Source organism: Pan paniscus, chromosome 15 (assembly GCF_029289425.2).
Source record: "Pan paniscus chromosome 15, NHGRI_mPanPan1-v2.0_pri, whole genome shotgun sequence".
Classification (NCBI taxonomy): Eukaryota; Metazoa; Chordata; class Mammalia; order Primates; family Hominidae; genus Pan; species Pan paniscus.
In genome coordinates, this window is record NC_073264.2 from 60,987,924 (window position 1) to 61,007,177 (window position 19,254).

The window sequence follows — 19,254 nt, forward strand, 5'->3', positions numbered from 1 at the left end:
GTAAGGGAAGCAGCCTCTTCCAGACCAACTCCCACACATACCTGGGACAGCTTCCTAGGCTTATTGCCCTTCCACTGAATAGGAGAATCAGAATAGATTCCATCTGCTGTCCTCCCTCATTCCAGCTGATCCCCACGGGCACACCTCAGCCCTGTACTCACAGATCACTCATCAGGACATGGGAAACGCAGCAGATCACCACTCCTACTGCCCTCCTCCAAAATGTCTTCCCATGTGGATTACCAAAACTGACTTCTCTCCACCCCCAATCCTTCCTTGCTCTCCTGCGCTTCCCCATTGCTATTTGGCTGAGGTCCAGCTTGGCACAGCAAGCATTTTACAGTAAAACATCTAAGGTTGAGGTTCATTCTCAATCTTCATTCTCTATGGCATCTGACACTACTGACCAGGCTTCCTATTAATAGTACCTTATAGATACAGAGTTATCTGCCATTTCCATGCATCTTCTTGCGTTATCCCATTTTATCTTCACATAACCCTGTAAGATAGCCAGAACAGTACTATGCTCATGCTATGTCATATATGAAGAAACTGATACATAAAGCAGTCATATGTCTTGCCCACATTGACATGATATTAGGTACCAAAGCCAAGACTAGATAAATCTGATTTCTCAGTCAGGGCTCATTCTGTACCACGTCATCTTGGCTTTTGTGATACTATAATAACAGGAGTACCTGTAGTTACCATATGATTGCCAGGCACTCCACAAGACCTAATACCATATATACCTAACTATAGAATCTGAGGCTCAGGGAGCTTAAAGCTAAAGCTTTAAGCTTTTTTAAATGAGGGGCAAGGAGTATTTGCTCTGTCCCTGGTCCTCTGTCCTTTCCATACTACATAATCTCTATGGCTTCTCTTCTAATTTTCTAAATCCATATCAACAATCCTGTTTTCACCTACAAAATCCATTTCTTTATCTACGGTTGCCAAGTAGAAATTTCCATTCAAATGGCTTGTCATTATTTCAAGCCTCATATGACTAAAAGTGAATTCATTATGCTCTCTCCTCTAGCCAGTTCCCCCTCCCACCTTCTATAGCATAACATTCTCCCAGCCATAGGGCACAAAACTGTAGTCATTTTTGATTTATTCCTCCCCTCGTCCCCAGATAGTGTCTGTTAGTCACAAAGTCCTGTTGACTGTTCTTGTGAAGCCTCTCATCTTTCTTCCCATGTACCTCCCTCTTTATTCCCATGGTTACTTATTAAAGGCCCTGAAATTGATGTTACTGGGTTGGCTTTCTTCCAGCAAAACTCGCAGGTTTTAGAATTATCCTCATTGAATTCATCTTCTATTCTACTGTCAGACTAATCTTTCTTAACATAGCTCTGTGATATTACTTGCCTTACATATAAGCCTGCAAAGATCCCAGAATCCACAGGAAAGGAGACTAGAGTTCTGAGTAGCCCTCAAGCCCTCCAGAATCTTCCTTCTCCTCATCTGGATAAGCTATGAAACTAGGCTCATCATTGCTCACTTCCTTGTCATCATCCCCATACTCAGACTGCCTTTCTGCTCACTTCTGCCCCCTTCCAATTCTATCCATCCTTCAAGAGACCAGGTACATTGGAACCCATACAGTCATGAAATTCGTGTCACACATATAGCTTGTACCATCCATCCAAGCAACAAGCTGCATGCTGACCTGAGTTATTCATCTTTGCTTTGTGGGAGTTGGCCATATCTCCCAACTGGATGGTAATACGCCCAGGAGGAAATGGGGAAAGGGTACATGCCTCATGCTCCTCTATTCCCCACGTCTCCTACAAAATGCCAAGCATAAGCAGGAAAGCCAATAAATCAGTGCTTCTTACAGCTTTAACATGCACCTGGTAGGCTTGCTTCCCTAGGATGAGGTCTGTGGTCACTCCATGTGATGTTGGAGCAGGTAGTTTATAGACCATATTTTGAGAAGCCCTGATTTTGTCAGAGTGAGTTGAAAAATTCATGCCAAAGGCAAACATGACATTGTTTTCTATTCCTTTGCTTGTCAACTAGATCAGGAATCATTCAAATACACATAATTTTCTGTTGTTCAAGAGTAGTTTTTTTTTTTTAGAAAGCCAAAGATTTGCTATGCATAAAACAAAATTCTAGGAATTTTGGAGAATGTGAGCGTCAACAAATTTTCCAAACTCAGAAAGCAAGAATTTGGTCTATAACAGATTTTACAAAAAATCTCATGCAATAGATGAATTAGAAAAGGCATTTGGGGATTGGACACGGAAATTAGAATGGAGAATTCTTCCAGCTAAAAATTTAATTCATTAAGCAACCCAGGAAACATGGTTTTCCAATGAATAATCTTCCATAAATATACAGATGGTGAGGCAGAGAAAGAAGGAAAGGATCGTATGATGCTTTTAGCATTACAAAATTATTTAATGAATTTCCAAAACACTTTAAAATATGTTGAATATTTATGAAACTAGATTCAGTAAAAAATGAAGAAGATAGTTCAGCAAAAAGAATAAAAGAGATACTTGCAGATAACATATTTTATATTTATGTTAATAATCCAAAACTGGATAAAATTATGTAGTTCTTAAGAAGCAAATATGTCACATTATGGAGTTTTCTTGACAAGGGAGAACTAGAGGAGGATTTTTAAAAGGCCACAAGTCTGTGAAGAGCACATTTTAAGTAGGCAATTTGGGGTAACTATGGTTTTTGTGATGGACACAGTTTCCAGTTTCATTAGTATGTGGTTCATTTTTGAGAAATATGGAATAATTTTAAAATAATGATATGGCTTGACTGTGTCCCCACCCAAATCTCATCTTGAATTCCCACGTGTTGTGGGACAGACCCAGTGGGAGGTAATTGAATCATGGGGCAGGTCTTTCCCATCCTGTTCTCGTGATAGCAAGATCTGATGGTATTATAAAAGGGAGTTTCCCTGCCCAATCTCTCTCTTTGCCTACTGCCATCCATGTAAGACATGACTTGCTCCTCCTTGCTTTCCACCATGATTGTGAGGCTTCTCCAGCCATATGGAACTGTAAGTCCATTAAACCTCTTTCTTTTGTAAATTGCCCAGTCTCAGGTATGTCTTTATCAGCATTATGAAAGCTGACTAATATAGTAAATTGATACCAGTAAAGTGGGGTGCTGCTGAAAAGATACTGGAAAACATGAAAAGATACTGAAAAGACACAACTTTGGAAGTGGGTAACAGGCAGAGATTGGAACAGTTTGGAGGACTCAGAAGAAGACAGAAAAATGTGGGAAAGTTTGGAACTTCCTAGAGACTTGTTAAACGGCTTTGACCAAAAGCTTGATAGCAATATGGACAATAAGGTCCAGAATGAGGTGGTCTCGGATGGAAATGAGGAACTTGCTGGGAACTGGAGCAAAGGTAACTCTTGTTATGCTTTTAGCAAAGAGACTGGCAACATTTTGCCCTTGCCCTAGAGATGTGTGGAACTTCAAACTTGAGAGAGATGATTTACGGTATCTGGCAGAAGAAACTTCTAAGCAGCAAAGCATTCAAGATGTGACTAGGGTGCTGTTAAAGGCAGTCAGTTTCATAAGGGAAACAGAGCATAAAAGTTCGGAAAATTTGTAGCCTAATAATGTGATAGAAAACCCAATTTTCTGAGGACAAATTCAAGTCAGCAGCAGAGATTTGCATAAGTAACAAGGAGCCAAATGTGAATCCCCAAGACAAAGGGGAAAATGTCTCCAGGGCATGTCAGAGGTCTTCACAGTAGCCCCTCCCATCACAGGCCCCAAGGCCTAGGAGAAAATTATTTCATGGGTGAGTCCAGGGTCCCGTGCTGTACGCAGCCTAGGGACTTGGTGCCCTGCTTCTCAGCCACTCCAGCCATGGCTGAAAGGGGACAACAAGCTGAAGCTCTGGCTTCAGAGGGTGCAAACCCCAAGCCTTGGCATCTTCCATGTGGTATTGAGCCTTCCAGTTCACAGAAATCAAGAATTGAGGTTTGGGAACCTCCACCTAGATTTCAGAGGATGTATGCAAGCACCTGGATGTCCAGGCAGAAGTTTGCTGCAGGGGTGGGGCTCTCAGGGAGAATCTTTGCTAGGGCAGTGCAAAAGAGAAATGTAGGGTCAGAGCCCCACACAGGCTCCCTACTGGTGTACCACATAGTGGAGCTGTGAGAAGAGGGCCACTGTCCTTCAGACCCCAGAACAGTAGATCCATCGACAGCTTGCACCATGTGCCTGGAAAAGCCACAGGCACTCAATGCCAGCCTATGAAAGGAGCCAGGAGGGAGGCTGTACCCTGAAAAGCCACAGGGGCAGAGCTTCCCAAGACCACGGGAACCCACCTCCTGCATCAGTGTGACCTGGATGCCCAAGATCATGGGAACCCACCTCCTGCATCAGTGAGACACGGAGTCAAAGGAGATCATTTTGAAGCTTTAAGATTTGACTGCCCTGCTGGATTTCAGACATGCATGGGGACTGTAGCCCCTTTGTTTTGGCCAATTTCTCCCATTTAGAATGGCTATATTTACCCAATGCCTGTACCCCCACTGTATCTAGGAAGTAACTAAGTTGCTTTTGATTTTACAGGCTTATAGGCAGAAGAGACTTGCCTTGTCTCAGATGAGACACTGGACTATAAAATTTTGAGTTAATACTGCAACGAGTTAAGACTTTGAGGGACTGTTGGGAAGGCATGATTGGTTTTGAAATGTAAGGACATGAGATTTGGGAGGGGCCAGGGGCAGAATGATATGGTTTGGCTGTGTCCCCACCCAAATTTCATCTTGAATTCCCACGTGTTATGTGAGGAACCCAGCAGGAGGTAATTGAATCATGGGGCAGGTCTCTTCCACGCTGTTCTCATGATAGTGAATAAGTCTCACAAGATCTGATGGTATTATAAGGGGGATTTTCCCTGCCCAATCTCTCTCTTTGCCTGCTGCCATCCATGTAAGACACGACTTGCTCCTCCTTGCCTTCTGCCATGATTGTGAGGCCTCTCCAACCATATGGAACTGCAAGTTGATTAAACCTTTTTCTTTGTAAATTGCCCAGTCTCGGGTATCTCTTAATCAGCAGTGTGAAAATGGACTAATACAAGTAACAATGTAACAATAACAATGTCAAGTTAGGGGCACTGTTGTCTTTTAGGAAGATATAAACATCTTAGTGTAACTAATGACTTCCTTTCTGCTTTTCCCACATTAAAATGGCAACCTGGCTTTTGCTTGAACATCACTAACTGGGAGAGAATCTGTCTTTTCTGATCAGTTCTAATTATTAGAACATTTTCTTTCATTCAGAAGAAATCTACTTCTCCACATCACTAGTCCTAATTTTGCTCTGTGAAATCAGCTGGGTCAAGTCTTCTTCCTTTGCCTCATGAAAGTTCTTCTAGTATTTAACATTCAGATCTTCATTCTTTTCTTTTGGATAAAAATTCTTAATTTCTTTAACTATCTCTCAAATGGCATGTTTTCCAAAAGCCTCCCAATTGCCCTGCTCTCACCGTATTATAGCTCGTCAATGTCTCTCAAAACATGGCACCTACCCTTTAGTATGAGACTCCAAATTTGGCCTGCCTAGAACAGAATCTAGGGGAGCTATTACCTCGTATAATGTGCACCTGAGACTTTCTATTAATACTATCTGAAATTACATAAGATATTTTAGTAATTTCACCATACCACTAGCTCATATTTAGCTAATTACAAAATTCCCAACCCCCACCATGAACTATTTTAAGTTGCATCTCCTACGTTCTATACATATTAAATAGAATTTTCAGAACTTATAGTCAAGATTTTACATTTATAATGTTACAGGCCACTGTTCTTCCTTCCCCCTAAAAGCCCCTAGGCAGAATCCTAGGCCATTATGTCCCTTCCTAAAGATATCCATTAGCGTCTGGTTTACTGTAATTCCCAGGATCTGTCATGGTTCATTGTGATGTCAGTAATCATGTAGGTGACTGTTTCACTCCTATTTTCACCTTTCTTCTGGACTCCTCCAATGACCTTGTCATCCACTCCATCTCAGTTTTCCACTGCTTCTCAGTAATAGTACCCCTCCTACTATCTACCTCAAACACCCCAGCTACCAAATCATCATCTCTTATCCTTTCATCTCCCTTACTCTAGTATCATTACTCCAGCAACCCTGCCAGCATATACAATCCACTGCTTATGTCATCTTTTTACTATGCTTCATTCCTCCTCAGCAGATTCCAAGACCAAGCATCTATATACTGCCTTGCATATATCCTCAAATCCATTGCCCATCAGTTCCCACTGGGATCACTGGAAAACAAAAATCAATCCAACTAACCCTGCACTCTAAACCAAAAACAAGATAACATATACAGTGATTGGTCTCACTTTAAGCTCTAAGTGAGCCCCAAGGGCTACTCAGTGTTCCCTCAGTTTGCCCTAGTCCTTTCACTCTCTCATTTTCCCAAACGACAATTTTATACCTTCTCCCCTCTTCTCAAACTTTCAACAATTCCACTCCTGCCTTCACTCTGTTGACCCTGCTTCCTATTTCATTGATAAAACAGAAGCAGTTAATGGAAAACTTCCACCTGTTCTCAGCCCCATCTCCAACCACTCCCTGCAGGTGTGCCCTCTCCTCTGTCTTTCCTCCATTATAGCCATGAACTGTCCTCACCTTTATCCAATATCAGCCCTTGTCTGTGTGCTGGATCCATCCCTGCTTACTCATTCGAGACACAGTTTCAGGAAATGCCCCCACCTCCCGTAACACCAATCTTTCCCTGACTACTGCATCATTTACATCATCTTGCAAATATGCCTTAATATTCTCCATAGTAAAAAAAAATACTTTCCCTTCTTTTCATCTCACTCTCCATACAGTTACCTCTTATTCAGTTTCCTTTATAACAAAACTCCCCCAAAGAGTCAAGTCTACAAATACCATCTCTTATTTTCTCCCCTCTCATTTGCTCTAAAACCATTTCAACCGAGATGTTTTTCCCGGCACTTTGAATGACTTCCTCATTGTCAAATCCAGTGGCTGGCTCTCAGTCTCTATCTTAACCACAAGCAGCATTTGACGGAATCAATCATTCTATTCCTCTTGACATATATTTATCTTTTCTTCTGGAGTCTCTTTCAGTTTTCCTACTCCGTCGCCCACTTTTACTCAGTTTTCTTTGAAAGACCTCTGAATATTTGAGTGACCCAGGACTCCTTGACCTCATCACTGTCAACACTCACTCCCTTGGTGATCTCATCTCTACACCAACAACTCCCAATGTATATAAGCAGATCAGATCACTCCCCAGCCCCACTCTACACTGCTTACTTGACATCTCCACTTGGACACCAAACAGACATTCAAAAATTAACATGTGTAAAACCAAACTCCTGGTTTTTCCCTAAAACTTGCTCTTCCTAAAGTCTTGCCAACCCCAGCTAATAACAACTCCATTCTTGTGTTTACTCAGGCCAAAAATCATGGCATGTCCCTTGTGTTCTTTCTAACACATTATATACATTCAGAATATATCTAGAATCCAACCACTTTTCACCTCTTCCAATGCTGTTACTCTGGTGCAAGCCACCATGATTTCTTTCTCAGATTATTGCAATGGCCTACTAGTAGGTCACTCTTGCTCCACACCAACCACCACCACCCCCATATTAGATTCTCAACGCAGTGACTAGAGTGAGTCACATTAAACTTAAAACTGAACTCTAAATATGTTCCTTCTCTATTTAACACCTCTCCCATTCCTGTGGCTCTCATCACACTCAGTAATATTTAAAGCTGTTACAAGGGCCTATAGGACCTAATCTATCCACTCCTCTCTACCGCTGACCCTTTGCTCATCCCCTATCATTCTCCCCTTGCTTACTCCACCTCACTGCTCTTCCTGTGGTTCCTTCAATGTGCTAGGCACACTCCCACCCAGGGCCTTTGCAAAGGATATTCCCTCTGCCCAAAATGTTCTTCTCTCAGACATCTTCAAGACTGTTGTGTCACTTCCTTCAAGTCTGTGCTTTAAAGATACCTTATCAAAGAGGTCTTCTTTGACTATCCCTCTCATTCCCATTACTCTGTTTTGACCTTTTTCACAATACTTAATCATCCCTTGATATAGATGTTCTGGTCTCTGTTACCCTTCCTTACTCTCTCCCCTTGCCCCCACCAAGAAAAAAAAGTATACTTTATGGATGAGAGGCTTTTATCTGTCCTTTTCTGTACTATAATCCTCAGTGCTTAGACAAAGCCTGACATATAGCAAGAGTTCAATAAATAGTAGTATAATCATAAGTAATGCTCTCTTGCTGAAATTAATTACAATGGTTACCTCTGGAGAGGGGCAATGGATTGTTGAAAGGTAAGGTGTGAAGACTTCCTTTTCTTTGCTTACCCTTTTGTACCTTTTAGATTTAATACCATGTGTATGTATTTTCTACCCACCCCCAATTTTTAAATTGGGACAAAAATAATTTTAATAAACAGATTTATCTTGTTGCTTTTGAATAAACATTAAAATCAAGATTTTTTTCATCGCAATGCTACCCTGTAGCATATCAGCCATCCTTTGAAATTTTGTGCAGTTGATAAATTAAAGAGCATGCTTTCTATATCTTTATGTCAGTTGAGCGTTTTGCAGAGTTCCTAGACATAGGAAGGGCTACACACATGCTGGTAATTCAAAATCTGAAAAAGAGGGAAATAATGTTGTACAGGCATTATCTTTTAGTGAACTAGAGGGAATTTCTGAACAATATATTCATTCTTTTCTAAGGGTCTATGAATATTTAGCATAATAACACATTCTTAGATTCTACCAGCAGTCAGTGTCAAATATATTGGTTTATAAGTTTTAAGAATCCACCATTTTCCCCTTTTTGAAAATCACTTATCAATTTCAGCTTTTCTAGCCCTAGTCTTATTCTCCAAAGATACTGGGAATGAATTTAAAGCTGCTCAGCACACTCATTCAATTCCAAGAGATGTAAAGTAGTTGGATGTGAAGAACTGATCTCATCAAAGTAGTAATACAAGATTTTACCTTCTGTTTACTTATCCTGGGATCCCAGTATCTCTTTCTGTATGTTTCAATTTTCCAACTTAAGAATCACTGTCCATTTTAAATTAGGGAGCTCAAATAAGAATTGAGAGGCCCTTCCCTCCCTTTTCTCATACCCTATCACTACAGCATCTTCCACAAACAGTGGGCCTCTCTGGCTCACACTCTTCTCACTGTTCTCTTTGCCCTCAAATATTACTTAACCAAACAAAACTGGTTGTCTTTCATTTTTGGACCATGTTCTTTACAATGACTTTAGCCTAGAGCATTCCTATGTAGATACGTTTGTCTCTTGAAATGTCTTTTATTTTCACTGCCCTCTAAATTTTCCAGCATCGTTTTCAAAACTCCCTTAGTCACCACTGAAATAATCTAATTGTTGAATAAAATCACAACTAACTAATCCAAAGATCTTGATGTAACATTTAGCCAGTTATTTCTTTGAAGATGTAGAGAATGAGATAGATGATAGAAATAAAGGGAGAGAAAGATTTTGTTTTTCACAGCTAGACAAAAAGACAGATTTTGTCTTTCACAGTCTGAGCAAGCTGTGCTCATATTTACTTATCCTGTGTTGATCTCAGAAAACTAACTCATACCCTTGTGCCCATGGGGTTAGATTATTATAATTCCCTTCTAGCCAAGCTTCCAGCAATAACTTGGGAATGAAAAAAATGAAAAATAACACAAAAGGAACTATTTGGCTAAATTAAATACTGTGAATCAGAAAGGTGCACATGTTTTAGGAAGTCATGATTGACCTGTGTTTAGCACAGATCCTTACACAAAGGAGGCATTTAACATAAGTCTACTAAATTGAATTGAACCGCAATGGTTTCTCACTTTACAAAAGATAATAAAAGCTTTCTGTAATCCTTGCAATCCATGCTCCCAGGGATAGACAATAAAATGGGCAAGACAACCAATAACGCTTCTCTCAACCCTCAGAATCATAAGGAGAGCCTATGAGCAGGGCAATGAGCAGGGTGGTTTTCTTGGAACAGTAAGTTCATGAAGGGAAAGTTAACCTGAAAGCCTTTATAATATTTATCAATGTATTTTAAAAGTATGTAAGCATCTCTAAATTTAATTTAACCTAATTTGAATTCCCTATATTAAAGAACATATATTGTACTTACTTCCAGAAATGGTATTGATTGTATCCAGAGGATATGCCCAGAGAAATAAATTGCATTAGTTTTCCAAACTCTTTTATTCATCTTATATGTTTCTTTAAAGATATTAATAGCACAGTGTAATGCCCCTTACCATTTCAATAGAACTGTAGCTTTCTCAAAAGAAAGAAGATTGAAATTTATACCTTCTGAAGGGGATTACCTGGAAATGACTCCAAATAAAAAATGTCCACACATCTGTCAAACACATCCAAAAGTGAAGACAGTTAATCTAGCCTCCAAATGGAATTTAGAAGATGTTTTTCCAATACAGCATCACATTTAGCATTTGAAAAATGAGGACATATAAACAATATGGTCCATGTAAAGTAAATTGGAAAATGCTTTTTGTAATTATCTTGAAATTTAAGTCAAATTATTTATAAATTGATATCACTGCAGCAAATCATATTGGACTGATTTTTCCTGACCATTCTCCATCATGTTCTTGATTTTGCTTTCCATATATTAAGCAGTCAATGAGTTAATTTCCAAAGCAGGCAATGAGTTAACCTCTATTTCATTTTGTTCAGATGTTCTATTTAAAATTCTTTCTTTAAACAAAGGACCATTCTTTTTTCCTTTTGTTATTGTATGCTCCTTTTGAATAGTTTCCAGTAATAAAATAACTGATCATGAAAAAACAAAACAGTTGCTCTTAACATTCTTTGTATAAAGTTATTAGATGATGGCACTTTTATGATTAACAACGCTAACACGTCGTAGCCTACCTACGGTGTATTAAATGTTCCCTTGTCAACACACATAATTTCACATGTCCATTATCAATTTAGACATGAAGTTGTAACTTTAGAAGAAAGTGTTATTTTGATGAGACTATTTCCACGCCACAAAAGGGACAGAAGCAATGAGAATACCTGAAAATCGAGGATTGATGGAGTTTTATGGTGCAGTTTTAATAATGTTTAAACATATATTCATTCCAGGACACTGCTGAGACATATTTTTGGAAATGTTCCTGGGATAATTTTAATTACCGTCAATGTATAAAAATAAATAACAGAATATCTGTCCAGATGGCATGATTGGTGATGTTTTTCAGAAAAACAGTTATTAAAACATCAATATCTGTCTTATATTTCCATCTAAAAGAGAAACAAAATCTGTTTACAGTGCATCACACCCAAAGTCTAAGTTACTTCTTAGTTTGAGTTGAGTCCCAAAAAGCACCACTCTTTTAAAAAAATAAAGCACTCTTCTGCCATGTGGGGACACAGTGAAAAGACAGCTGTGTGTGGACCAGGAAGCAGACCCTGACCAGACACCAAATCTACCTTGATCTTAGATTTCTCAGCTTCTAGCACTGTGAGAAAATAAATTTCTGTTTATAAGTCAAAAAAAAGTAAATTAAGAAATACAGTGTAAAGTAGTGTGTCTCTGACACAATTGAGGGCTCACCTGCTAACTTTGCTTATAGCAATAGAACTGCCAAAATAACAGACCAGGAAGCTGGACAAGATTTGTTTGGAATTTTAAGATCTAGTTATTTATTTATACAGCATTTCTGGCATTTGAGTCTCTTATAGCAGCACATCCAGTCTACTTAATAAGAAACACAGAGATTTAAGACATTAACCAATCAACAACTATATCAGAAATTCCTTCTAGCCACAATCATAAACTAAAAAATTCTATATAAATATGCAAAATATGTGCTCCTTCCATCTTTCTTCATTCTTCTCCTATCCAAACGTAGTATCACGTTTGATTTTATTACTATATTTGTTGCCTAGGATAGAAAACCCCAAACACATTCAACAAAGCAAGGTATTTCTATAATAATCATACTAAAAATGCAAAATGCATTGTTATTTACTACAGCCACCTTTCTGTAACAATGCACTGTACATTTTGAAATTGCTAAAAGAGTAAATTTTAAACGCTTTTACCACAAAAAAAAGTACATGAGATGATGGATTTATTAGCTAATCATTTGACAATGCAGACATATATCAAAACATCACACTGTACCCCACAAATATATATTCTAAGCATTTCCTATATAATAACTTTTGTGGATATGTTACTGAGCATGGGGCACTTAGCTTCCTTTTTCTAGTTCACATAATCTTAGTGGCACTAATAGGAGGTGGGTAATGTTTCATAAAGAAACAATTTACTTTGATTACAGTGGATAAAGATTCTGAACTATGAGCAGTCTATCCTCAACAAAGAATGGTAAAGACAAAAACTACCTTCCTTTGTCTATTATCATTTGCCATCTTCTTTTGCAATTATAAAGAGTTTTGTTTTCACTTGGATGCAGAAGTTGAAAGAGAGACTGAGCAGCCATTCTTAGATTTAAATCCTCCCCCACCCCTAGGGATATAATAATTAATATATAACCTTTGGCGTTTGGCGTTGGGGCTTTTGAGTACTTTTCTTTCTTTCTTTTTCTTTTTTCTTATATAGGCTCTCCACTTTTTCTCTTCCTTTCAGGATACTGACAATTTTTATTCAACGCATTCTCCAAACCTCTTTTCCCCAGCTCAGATCTTCTGTAGCAGGGCAGTTAATTATGATTACCTTAGCCATTCCACATAACCCTTTAGAGAAGCTTACGAAAAGGGGTTTCTTTAAATCAACCACCAAGAGCACACACACCAGTCCCACTCCCCTTCCCCTCCTCTGGGAGCACCCCCCACCCCAGGCCTTCTAGCTCTACATTGCCAAAACTACACAACTCCCACTCCACCATAGCAAAGCTTTCTCAGGAAAGAGCACCACACAGCATCCCCTTTCCTCTCCCTGGAAACAGCGTTAACCAGGCTGGCAGCCTCAAAGCGCGCTTCCTGGATCCTTTGACCAGGATGCGCCAGGGGCCTGGGCTCCCGCTGGACACTGGCGCGCTCAGACTTTGAATAGGGCATCAGGCGAAGAAAGGCCAAACCCAGGGCAATTTCCGGGGTGGGGGGGGCGGCTTAGACTGCTGGTAAACTGTACCACGTCCACTCACCACCACCCAAGCCCTCCAACCCACAGCCAGGCCCGCCGCACTTAGGACTTCAAGTTTCAATGCTCCCTGCAAGGTGGGGCCATCCGGGCAGCGGCGAAATACAGGTTTTGGGCGGGGGCAGCCACAGCACCCAACCCTCTTGCAAAGCTGTGCCTCCCGAATTAGGGACAAACTCCCTGGGATTTGTTTTCTGCGGGAGAAAAGGCGGAGGGATGTGGGGGGAGTAAGGTGTGGTGGCGATTCGTGGAGGGCAAGGGTAAGGGGCAGTTACAGCCACATCTCTGCCCCGGACAGAGCCGGGTCCAGGGGCCGCGGGCCTGCCCGCCGCTGGGTTATCAGCATCTCCTGTAGCCGGCGCGCACACTGCGCGCAAACACGCCCCCCAAAATCCCCACAACCTGTCAAACGGGCCCTACAGCTCGGAGCCCCCTGGCAAGAGGGAGAAACTTGTACCGACTCGCCAGCAGCCAGAATGCTGCTGTTTGCCGATGAGAACAATTTTTAAAGCGGAAATAATCATGATAATGAAATAAAAGGATCAAAAGCATCTTGACTTGTTCTGAGCCTTTGGGAAAAATAAAATTGTTTTGTTTTCTACCAGCCCGCGAATATTCCCAGTCGCCCGTGGCGACGCGGGGGTGGGGTTGGCGCTCAAGGCAGAAAGCGCGAGGCAGGTACCCAGGAGAGCCGCGCAGAAGGGGACTGCCTGGGGGGCCCTGGTCCCCGACGCCATTTGAGGGGCAGCGGCGCCCGCCTTACCTGTGGATGCAGTTTCCATGGCAACGGGCGACTGCCGGGCGGGGCCCAAGCCGGCTTCCCGCGACGCCGCTTCCCGGGCCCTGGCGCCCAACCCCGGGCTGGGCTCCCCAGCCTGCGGCGCCGGCGTGGCCCCTTTCGGCGTCACCGCTTCGTCCTCCCCCTCCCCCCGGTCCCTGAGCCACTGGGACCTGGGGCCGGCCAGCGGCAGCAGCTCGTCCTGCGGATCCCCCGGCGCGGCCATGGCTGGCAGTCCCCCGGCGCGGCGACGGCGGCTTGGCTGGGCCGAGTCTCGGTGGCTGCGCGGGCGCTCCCTGCTGCTGTCCCCGGAGGGACTCGGCGCTCAGGGAGGCTGCGGTGTCTCAGCGTCGCCGCCGCCTCTGCTGCAACTCCGCCGAGCCGCTGCCTGCCGCTCTTCCCGCTTCAGCTCCTCCTTCTCCCCCCTCCTCTTCCTCCGGCCCCGCCGCGGCCGCTGCCTGCGCTCCTCCTCCTACTCCACTCGCTGCTGCCGCCGCTGCTTCGCTACTCCCAATCCTGTTATTACGCAGGTGAAAATGGCCTGCTTGGTCCGGGTCCTCCTGGGCACGTCAGCCCCCAACCTGCAAATGGCAGGCCCCGGTTAGGGGATGTGCCAAATCCACTCGAATCTTCCTCTCGTTTGGGGAGGAATAAAAAGGAAGAACCAGCAAGTAGCAGCAGCCACCAGCAGCGTCGCCTTCCCAACTGAGAAAGTTAAGCCCCGACTGGTGTCCTGGGTCCCGAGGCAAAGAGGGAAAGCTAGAGAACTCAGGGCCACAGTTCTGAGAGTGACCAGTATGAGTTGTGGAGGGGACACAGGTCTGAATGGGGAAGGGGTGGAGATGGGTTCTGATGGCAGATGGAGACCAGGGAAGCTGTAACCCCGAGGTTAAATCCTGCGTTTCCAGAATGGGCCTGAAAATAGTGGAGTAAAGAAATGAGTTATCAGGACAGCCTCCAAAAAAAGCTTAACAGATCTCACCCTGACCAGCCCTGAGGGCAAACAGGATGTCAATAGGCAAGGACAAAAGCTGTACATTTGCTTTCAGAAACACTGAGCCAAGGCCATCCTAATCATAAGCTGTCTGTGCAGTCTGTTGTATTTCAGAAGTTGGACATTCCATGAAGCTTGCATCTTTTTCTTTACAGTTCACTGTGATAAAATGGAAGATAGTCAGCAAATAAACCCAAACTCAGAGGAGGAAAGTGACTTGCCTTATCATGTGTTGTGCCCATACGAAGACCCATCTTTTCAAATGTCTTGTGTTTTATTGGTTCCCAAGTTGTTTATATAATAAAATAATGTGCCTTTAAAAACTAAGATTCACCACAACACACAGGGTGAAGGAATAGGTTTTTCTGCTGTTTCTTCTCTAGGAAAGGTGGGCGCAGACAGTACAGCACACACTGTGAGACTGTGGGACTCTTGGCCACCATGCGCATCTTGAGGATTTCATACCTGTCCATTGGTATATTCAAAGGCCAACAACTTCAGGACCATTCAGGTGCTCCTCAATAATGCTAAAATGAAAAAGCCCAGAGTCTGCCTAATCTTTTGTTCTGCTAGTGCACTAATGTTCAAAAGATGACAATAAATTAGAGAAAAATCATTCACTAAACAATAAATATGGCCTCCTGAAGCCAGATATCCCTGGAAATCTGATGGTCACCAAAATTTTACATTTTTGATATACTCAAAATTATGGCTCATGATGGAAATATTCACTATCTAGATTGTGGTTATAGCTTCACAGGTGCAAACATATGTCAAAACTTATTGTTTACTGTAAATATGAACAATTTCATGTGTTGTCAGTTATAACTCAATAAATCTATAAAAATAATCTCATCCAAAAACAACAAAATAATTGGTTATCATGAATCATAATGATTTTTAAATATCTTTCCATGGGAAAACAAGAGTGTATTTAAAAAACCGTTAAGTTGAAAAGCTTATTCCACTGCTGTATTTCCATGGAGCTTAATCCTGTCTTGTAATTACACGGCACTTGTAAGTTTTTTCAAATCTATTACTTAGTATTCCCTAAAGCATCAGAAATACTAGATGGGAATTTCTCATGGTTTTATTACTGATAACAAGACAAGAACATAGACAATTCTAATGATATAACCTTAAAGTGGTTATTGATGAATACTAATATTTGAGAATTGCCATGCAAAGGAGTTACATACAAAATAATATGAAGTATATTCTTTTGTTTCTCTGAGAAACATAAATGAAAGTCATCATTAAACAACTGGGAGACCTAAGCAAGCCTCTGTGTTTCCTTATGATTAATAGATAGGAAGTTTGGGGATATGATTTTAATTATTTGTCAATTTCTTTCATACTAATCAATACTCTCATTGAGAATGTGTGAAGGAAATAGCCAGTTAAATCTATTTAGAGTGTAGTTGTTAAAGGAAATTGAACATTATTGACAGTTCCATTTTGATAAAGTATTCTATACACTGCTGAAAAGAGATGAGCACAAGATTTCAGTGTTAGCAATTTTCATTACTAACTTTCCTTATTAGACTCCACCTTTGGATGTATAAAAATTATCTATTTGGGGGAAGAAATTTTCAGGTTTATGCTATGACTTGAAATGATTCATGTTTATTAATATTATTTATTTTGCACCGCTCTGAACTGACAAAGCTTGACTAATTTGAAGATTTATGGGCAAAACACACAGTCAGCAATGGGATTCTGGGGCTTACATAGTTGCTCTAAGTTACAAATTACTCTAAAATGCTTTTCAGACACAGAGAAAATAGGATTGTCACTTTTAAAAGGTTCTTAGCAAGAAGAGTTGAGACAAAAGAACTGTCACATTTTGTTTTCAGCTTTTGTTTTTTGGAAAAGAAGTTTTGTTCATCATTTGAAAAGAAGGAATGAGGAGCATTTATTTAGCACTAGCTTCTTAACTTAGTCTAAACCATATATCATGGGGAAACAGGGTGTGGGGACATGCAGGAAGAGCGCCACAAGTAACAAGCTTTAACCAAGATGAAATTCTTTCCAGCCTCAATATTAAAGTTACCTAACATCTCTACAACCCAAGTTCCTCAACTGTCACCTGGAGATTTTTTTTTTAATTTTTGTGGGTGGGTACATAGTAGGTGTATATATTTATGGGGTATATGAGATATTTTAATACAGGCATACAATGAATAATAATCATATCATTGTAAATAAGGTATCCATCACCTCAAGCATTTATCCTTTCTTTGTGTTACAAACAATCCGATTATAATCTTTTTGTTGTTTTGAAATATAAAATAAATTATTGTTGACTGTAGGTGCCCCATTGTGCTAGTGAATACTAGATCTTATTCACTCGTATCTAACTATATTTTTATATCTACCATTAACTGTCCCACCTCCGTGCCCCTCAGGCCCCTGCCAGCCTCCCAGCACTACACTTCTTGGCCTCTGGGAAACCCTTCTACTCTCTATCTCCATGAATTCAACTGTTTTAATTTTAATTTACCACAAATAAGTGAGAACATAAGAAGTTTGTCTTTCTGTGCTTGGCTTATATCACTTAACAGTTGTCCTCCAGTTCCATCCATGTTGTGCAAATGACAGGATCTCATTCTTTTTTATGACTGAATAATAGTCCATTGTGTATATGTACCACATTTTCTTTATCCATTTGTCTCCTGATGAACACATGGGTTGCTTCCAAATCTTGGCTAGTGTGAATAATATAGTGCTGTGATAAACGTTGGAGTGCAGATATCTCTTCAATATACTTTTGCTTTCTTTTGGGTATATACCCAACAAACAAACAAAAACAAGAAAACATTGAAACATTGGGGAAACTCTCCAGGATATTGGTTTGGGCAAACATTTCTAGAGTAATGCCCCATAAGCACAGGCAACCAAAGCAAAAATGGACAAATGGGATCACATCAAGTTAAAAATCTTCTGCACAGCAAAAGAAACAACAAAGTGAAGAGACAACCCACAGAATAAGAGAAAAAAATTGCAAATTATCCATCTGACAAGGGATTAATAACCATAATATATAAAAAGCTGGGATTGCTGGATCATATGGTAGCTCTAGTTTTTTTAACTGGAGTCAGATGACATCTCATTGTAGTTCTGATTTGCATTTCTCTAATGATCAGTGATATTGAGCACCTTTTCATATGTCTGTTTGCTATTTATTTGTATGTCTTCTTTTGAGTAATGTCTATTTAGATATTTTGCCCATTTTTAATTGGATCATTATATTTTTTCTTAATAGTTATTTGAGCTTGTTATATATTATGGTTATTAATCCCTTGTCAGATGGATAATTTGCAATTTTTTTCTCTTATTCTGTGGGTTGTCTCTTCACTTTGTTGTTTCTTTTGCTGTGCAGAAGATTTTTAACTTGATGTGATCCCATTTGTCCATTTTTGCTTTGTTTGCCTGTGCTTATGGGGTATTACTCTAGAAATCTTTGCCCAGACCAATATCCTTGAGACTTTCCCCAATGTTTCAATGTTTTCTTGTTTTTGTTTGTTTGTTTGAGACTGAGTCTTGGTCTGTCACCCGGGGTGGAGTGCAGTGGCGTGATCTTGGCTCACTGCAACCTCCACCTCCCAGGCTCAAGCAAATCTCCTACCTCTGCCTCTCGAGTAGCTGGGATTACAGGCGCCTGCCACCATGCCCGGCTAATTTTTGTATTTTTAGTAGAGACGAGGTTTCACTATGTTGGCCAGGCTGGTCTTGAACTCCTGACCTCAAGTGATCCGCCCATCTCCACCTCCCAAAGTGCTGGGATTACAGGTATGAGCCACCACATCTATTTGGCCCCCAATGTTTTCTTTTAATGGTTTCCTAGCTTGAGGTCTTCAGTATAAGTCTTTCATCTATTTTGATTTGATTTTTGTATACAACAAGAGATAGGGGTCTAGTTTCATTCTTTTGCATATGAATGTAATGTTGTCCCAGAACTATTTTTATTAAAGAGACTGTCCTTTCCCCAGTGTGTGTTCTTGGCACCTTTTTCAAAAATGAATTCACTGCAGATTAATGGATTTGTTTCTGGCTTCTCTACTCTGTTCCATTGGTCTATTTTTTTTTATGCCAGTACCATGCTGGCATGGTTTTGGTTACTATAGCTCTGTAGTACAATTCGAAGTAGGTAATGTGATTCTTCTAGTTTTGTTCTTTTTGCTCAGGGTGGCTTTTGCTATTCTGGGTCTTTTATGGTTCCACATAAATTTTAGGATTATTTTTCCTATTTCTGTGATGAGTATCATTGGTATTTTGATAGATATTTGATTGA

General features: G+C 40.7%; 1 protein-coding gene and 1 long non-coding RNA gene across 2 annotated transcripts in view; both read right to left on the reverse strand.

Annotated features, from left to right (window-relative positions):
• RTN1 (reticulon 1) overlaps positions 1–14,338 on the reverse strand; it is a 273,965-nt gene extending 259,627 nt beyond the window's left edge. The window contains exon 1 of the mRNA XM_008956999.6: positions 13,952–14,338. Within this exon, the coding sequence (XP_008955247.2) occupies positions 13,952–14,192 (241 nt within the window). The 5' untranslated portion in view covers positions 14,193–14,338. The remainder of the gene's footprint in view (positions 1–13,951) is intronic.
• A 350-nt stretch (positions 14,339–14,688) lies between these two features.
• The window catches only part of LOC134728901 (uncharacterized), a 52,034-nt gene continuing 47,468 nt past the window's right edge, over positions 14,689–19,254 (reverse strand). The window contains exon 3 of the long non-coding RNA XR_010109762.1: positions 14,689–14,881. This is a non-coding gene — a long non-coding RNA (uncharacterized LOC134728901). The remainder of the gene's footprint in view (positions 14,882–19,254) is intronic.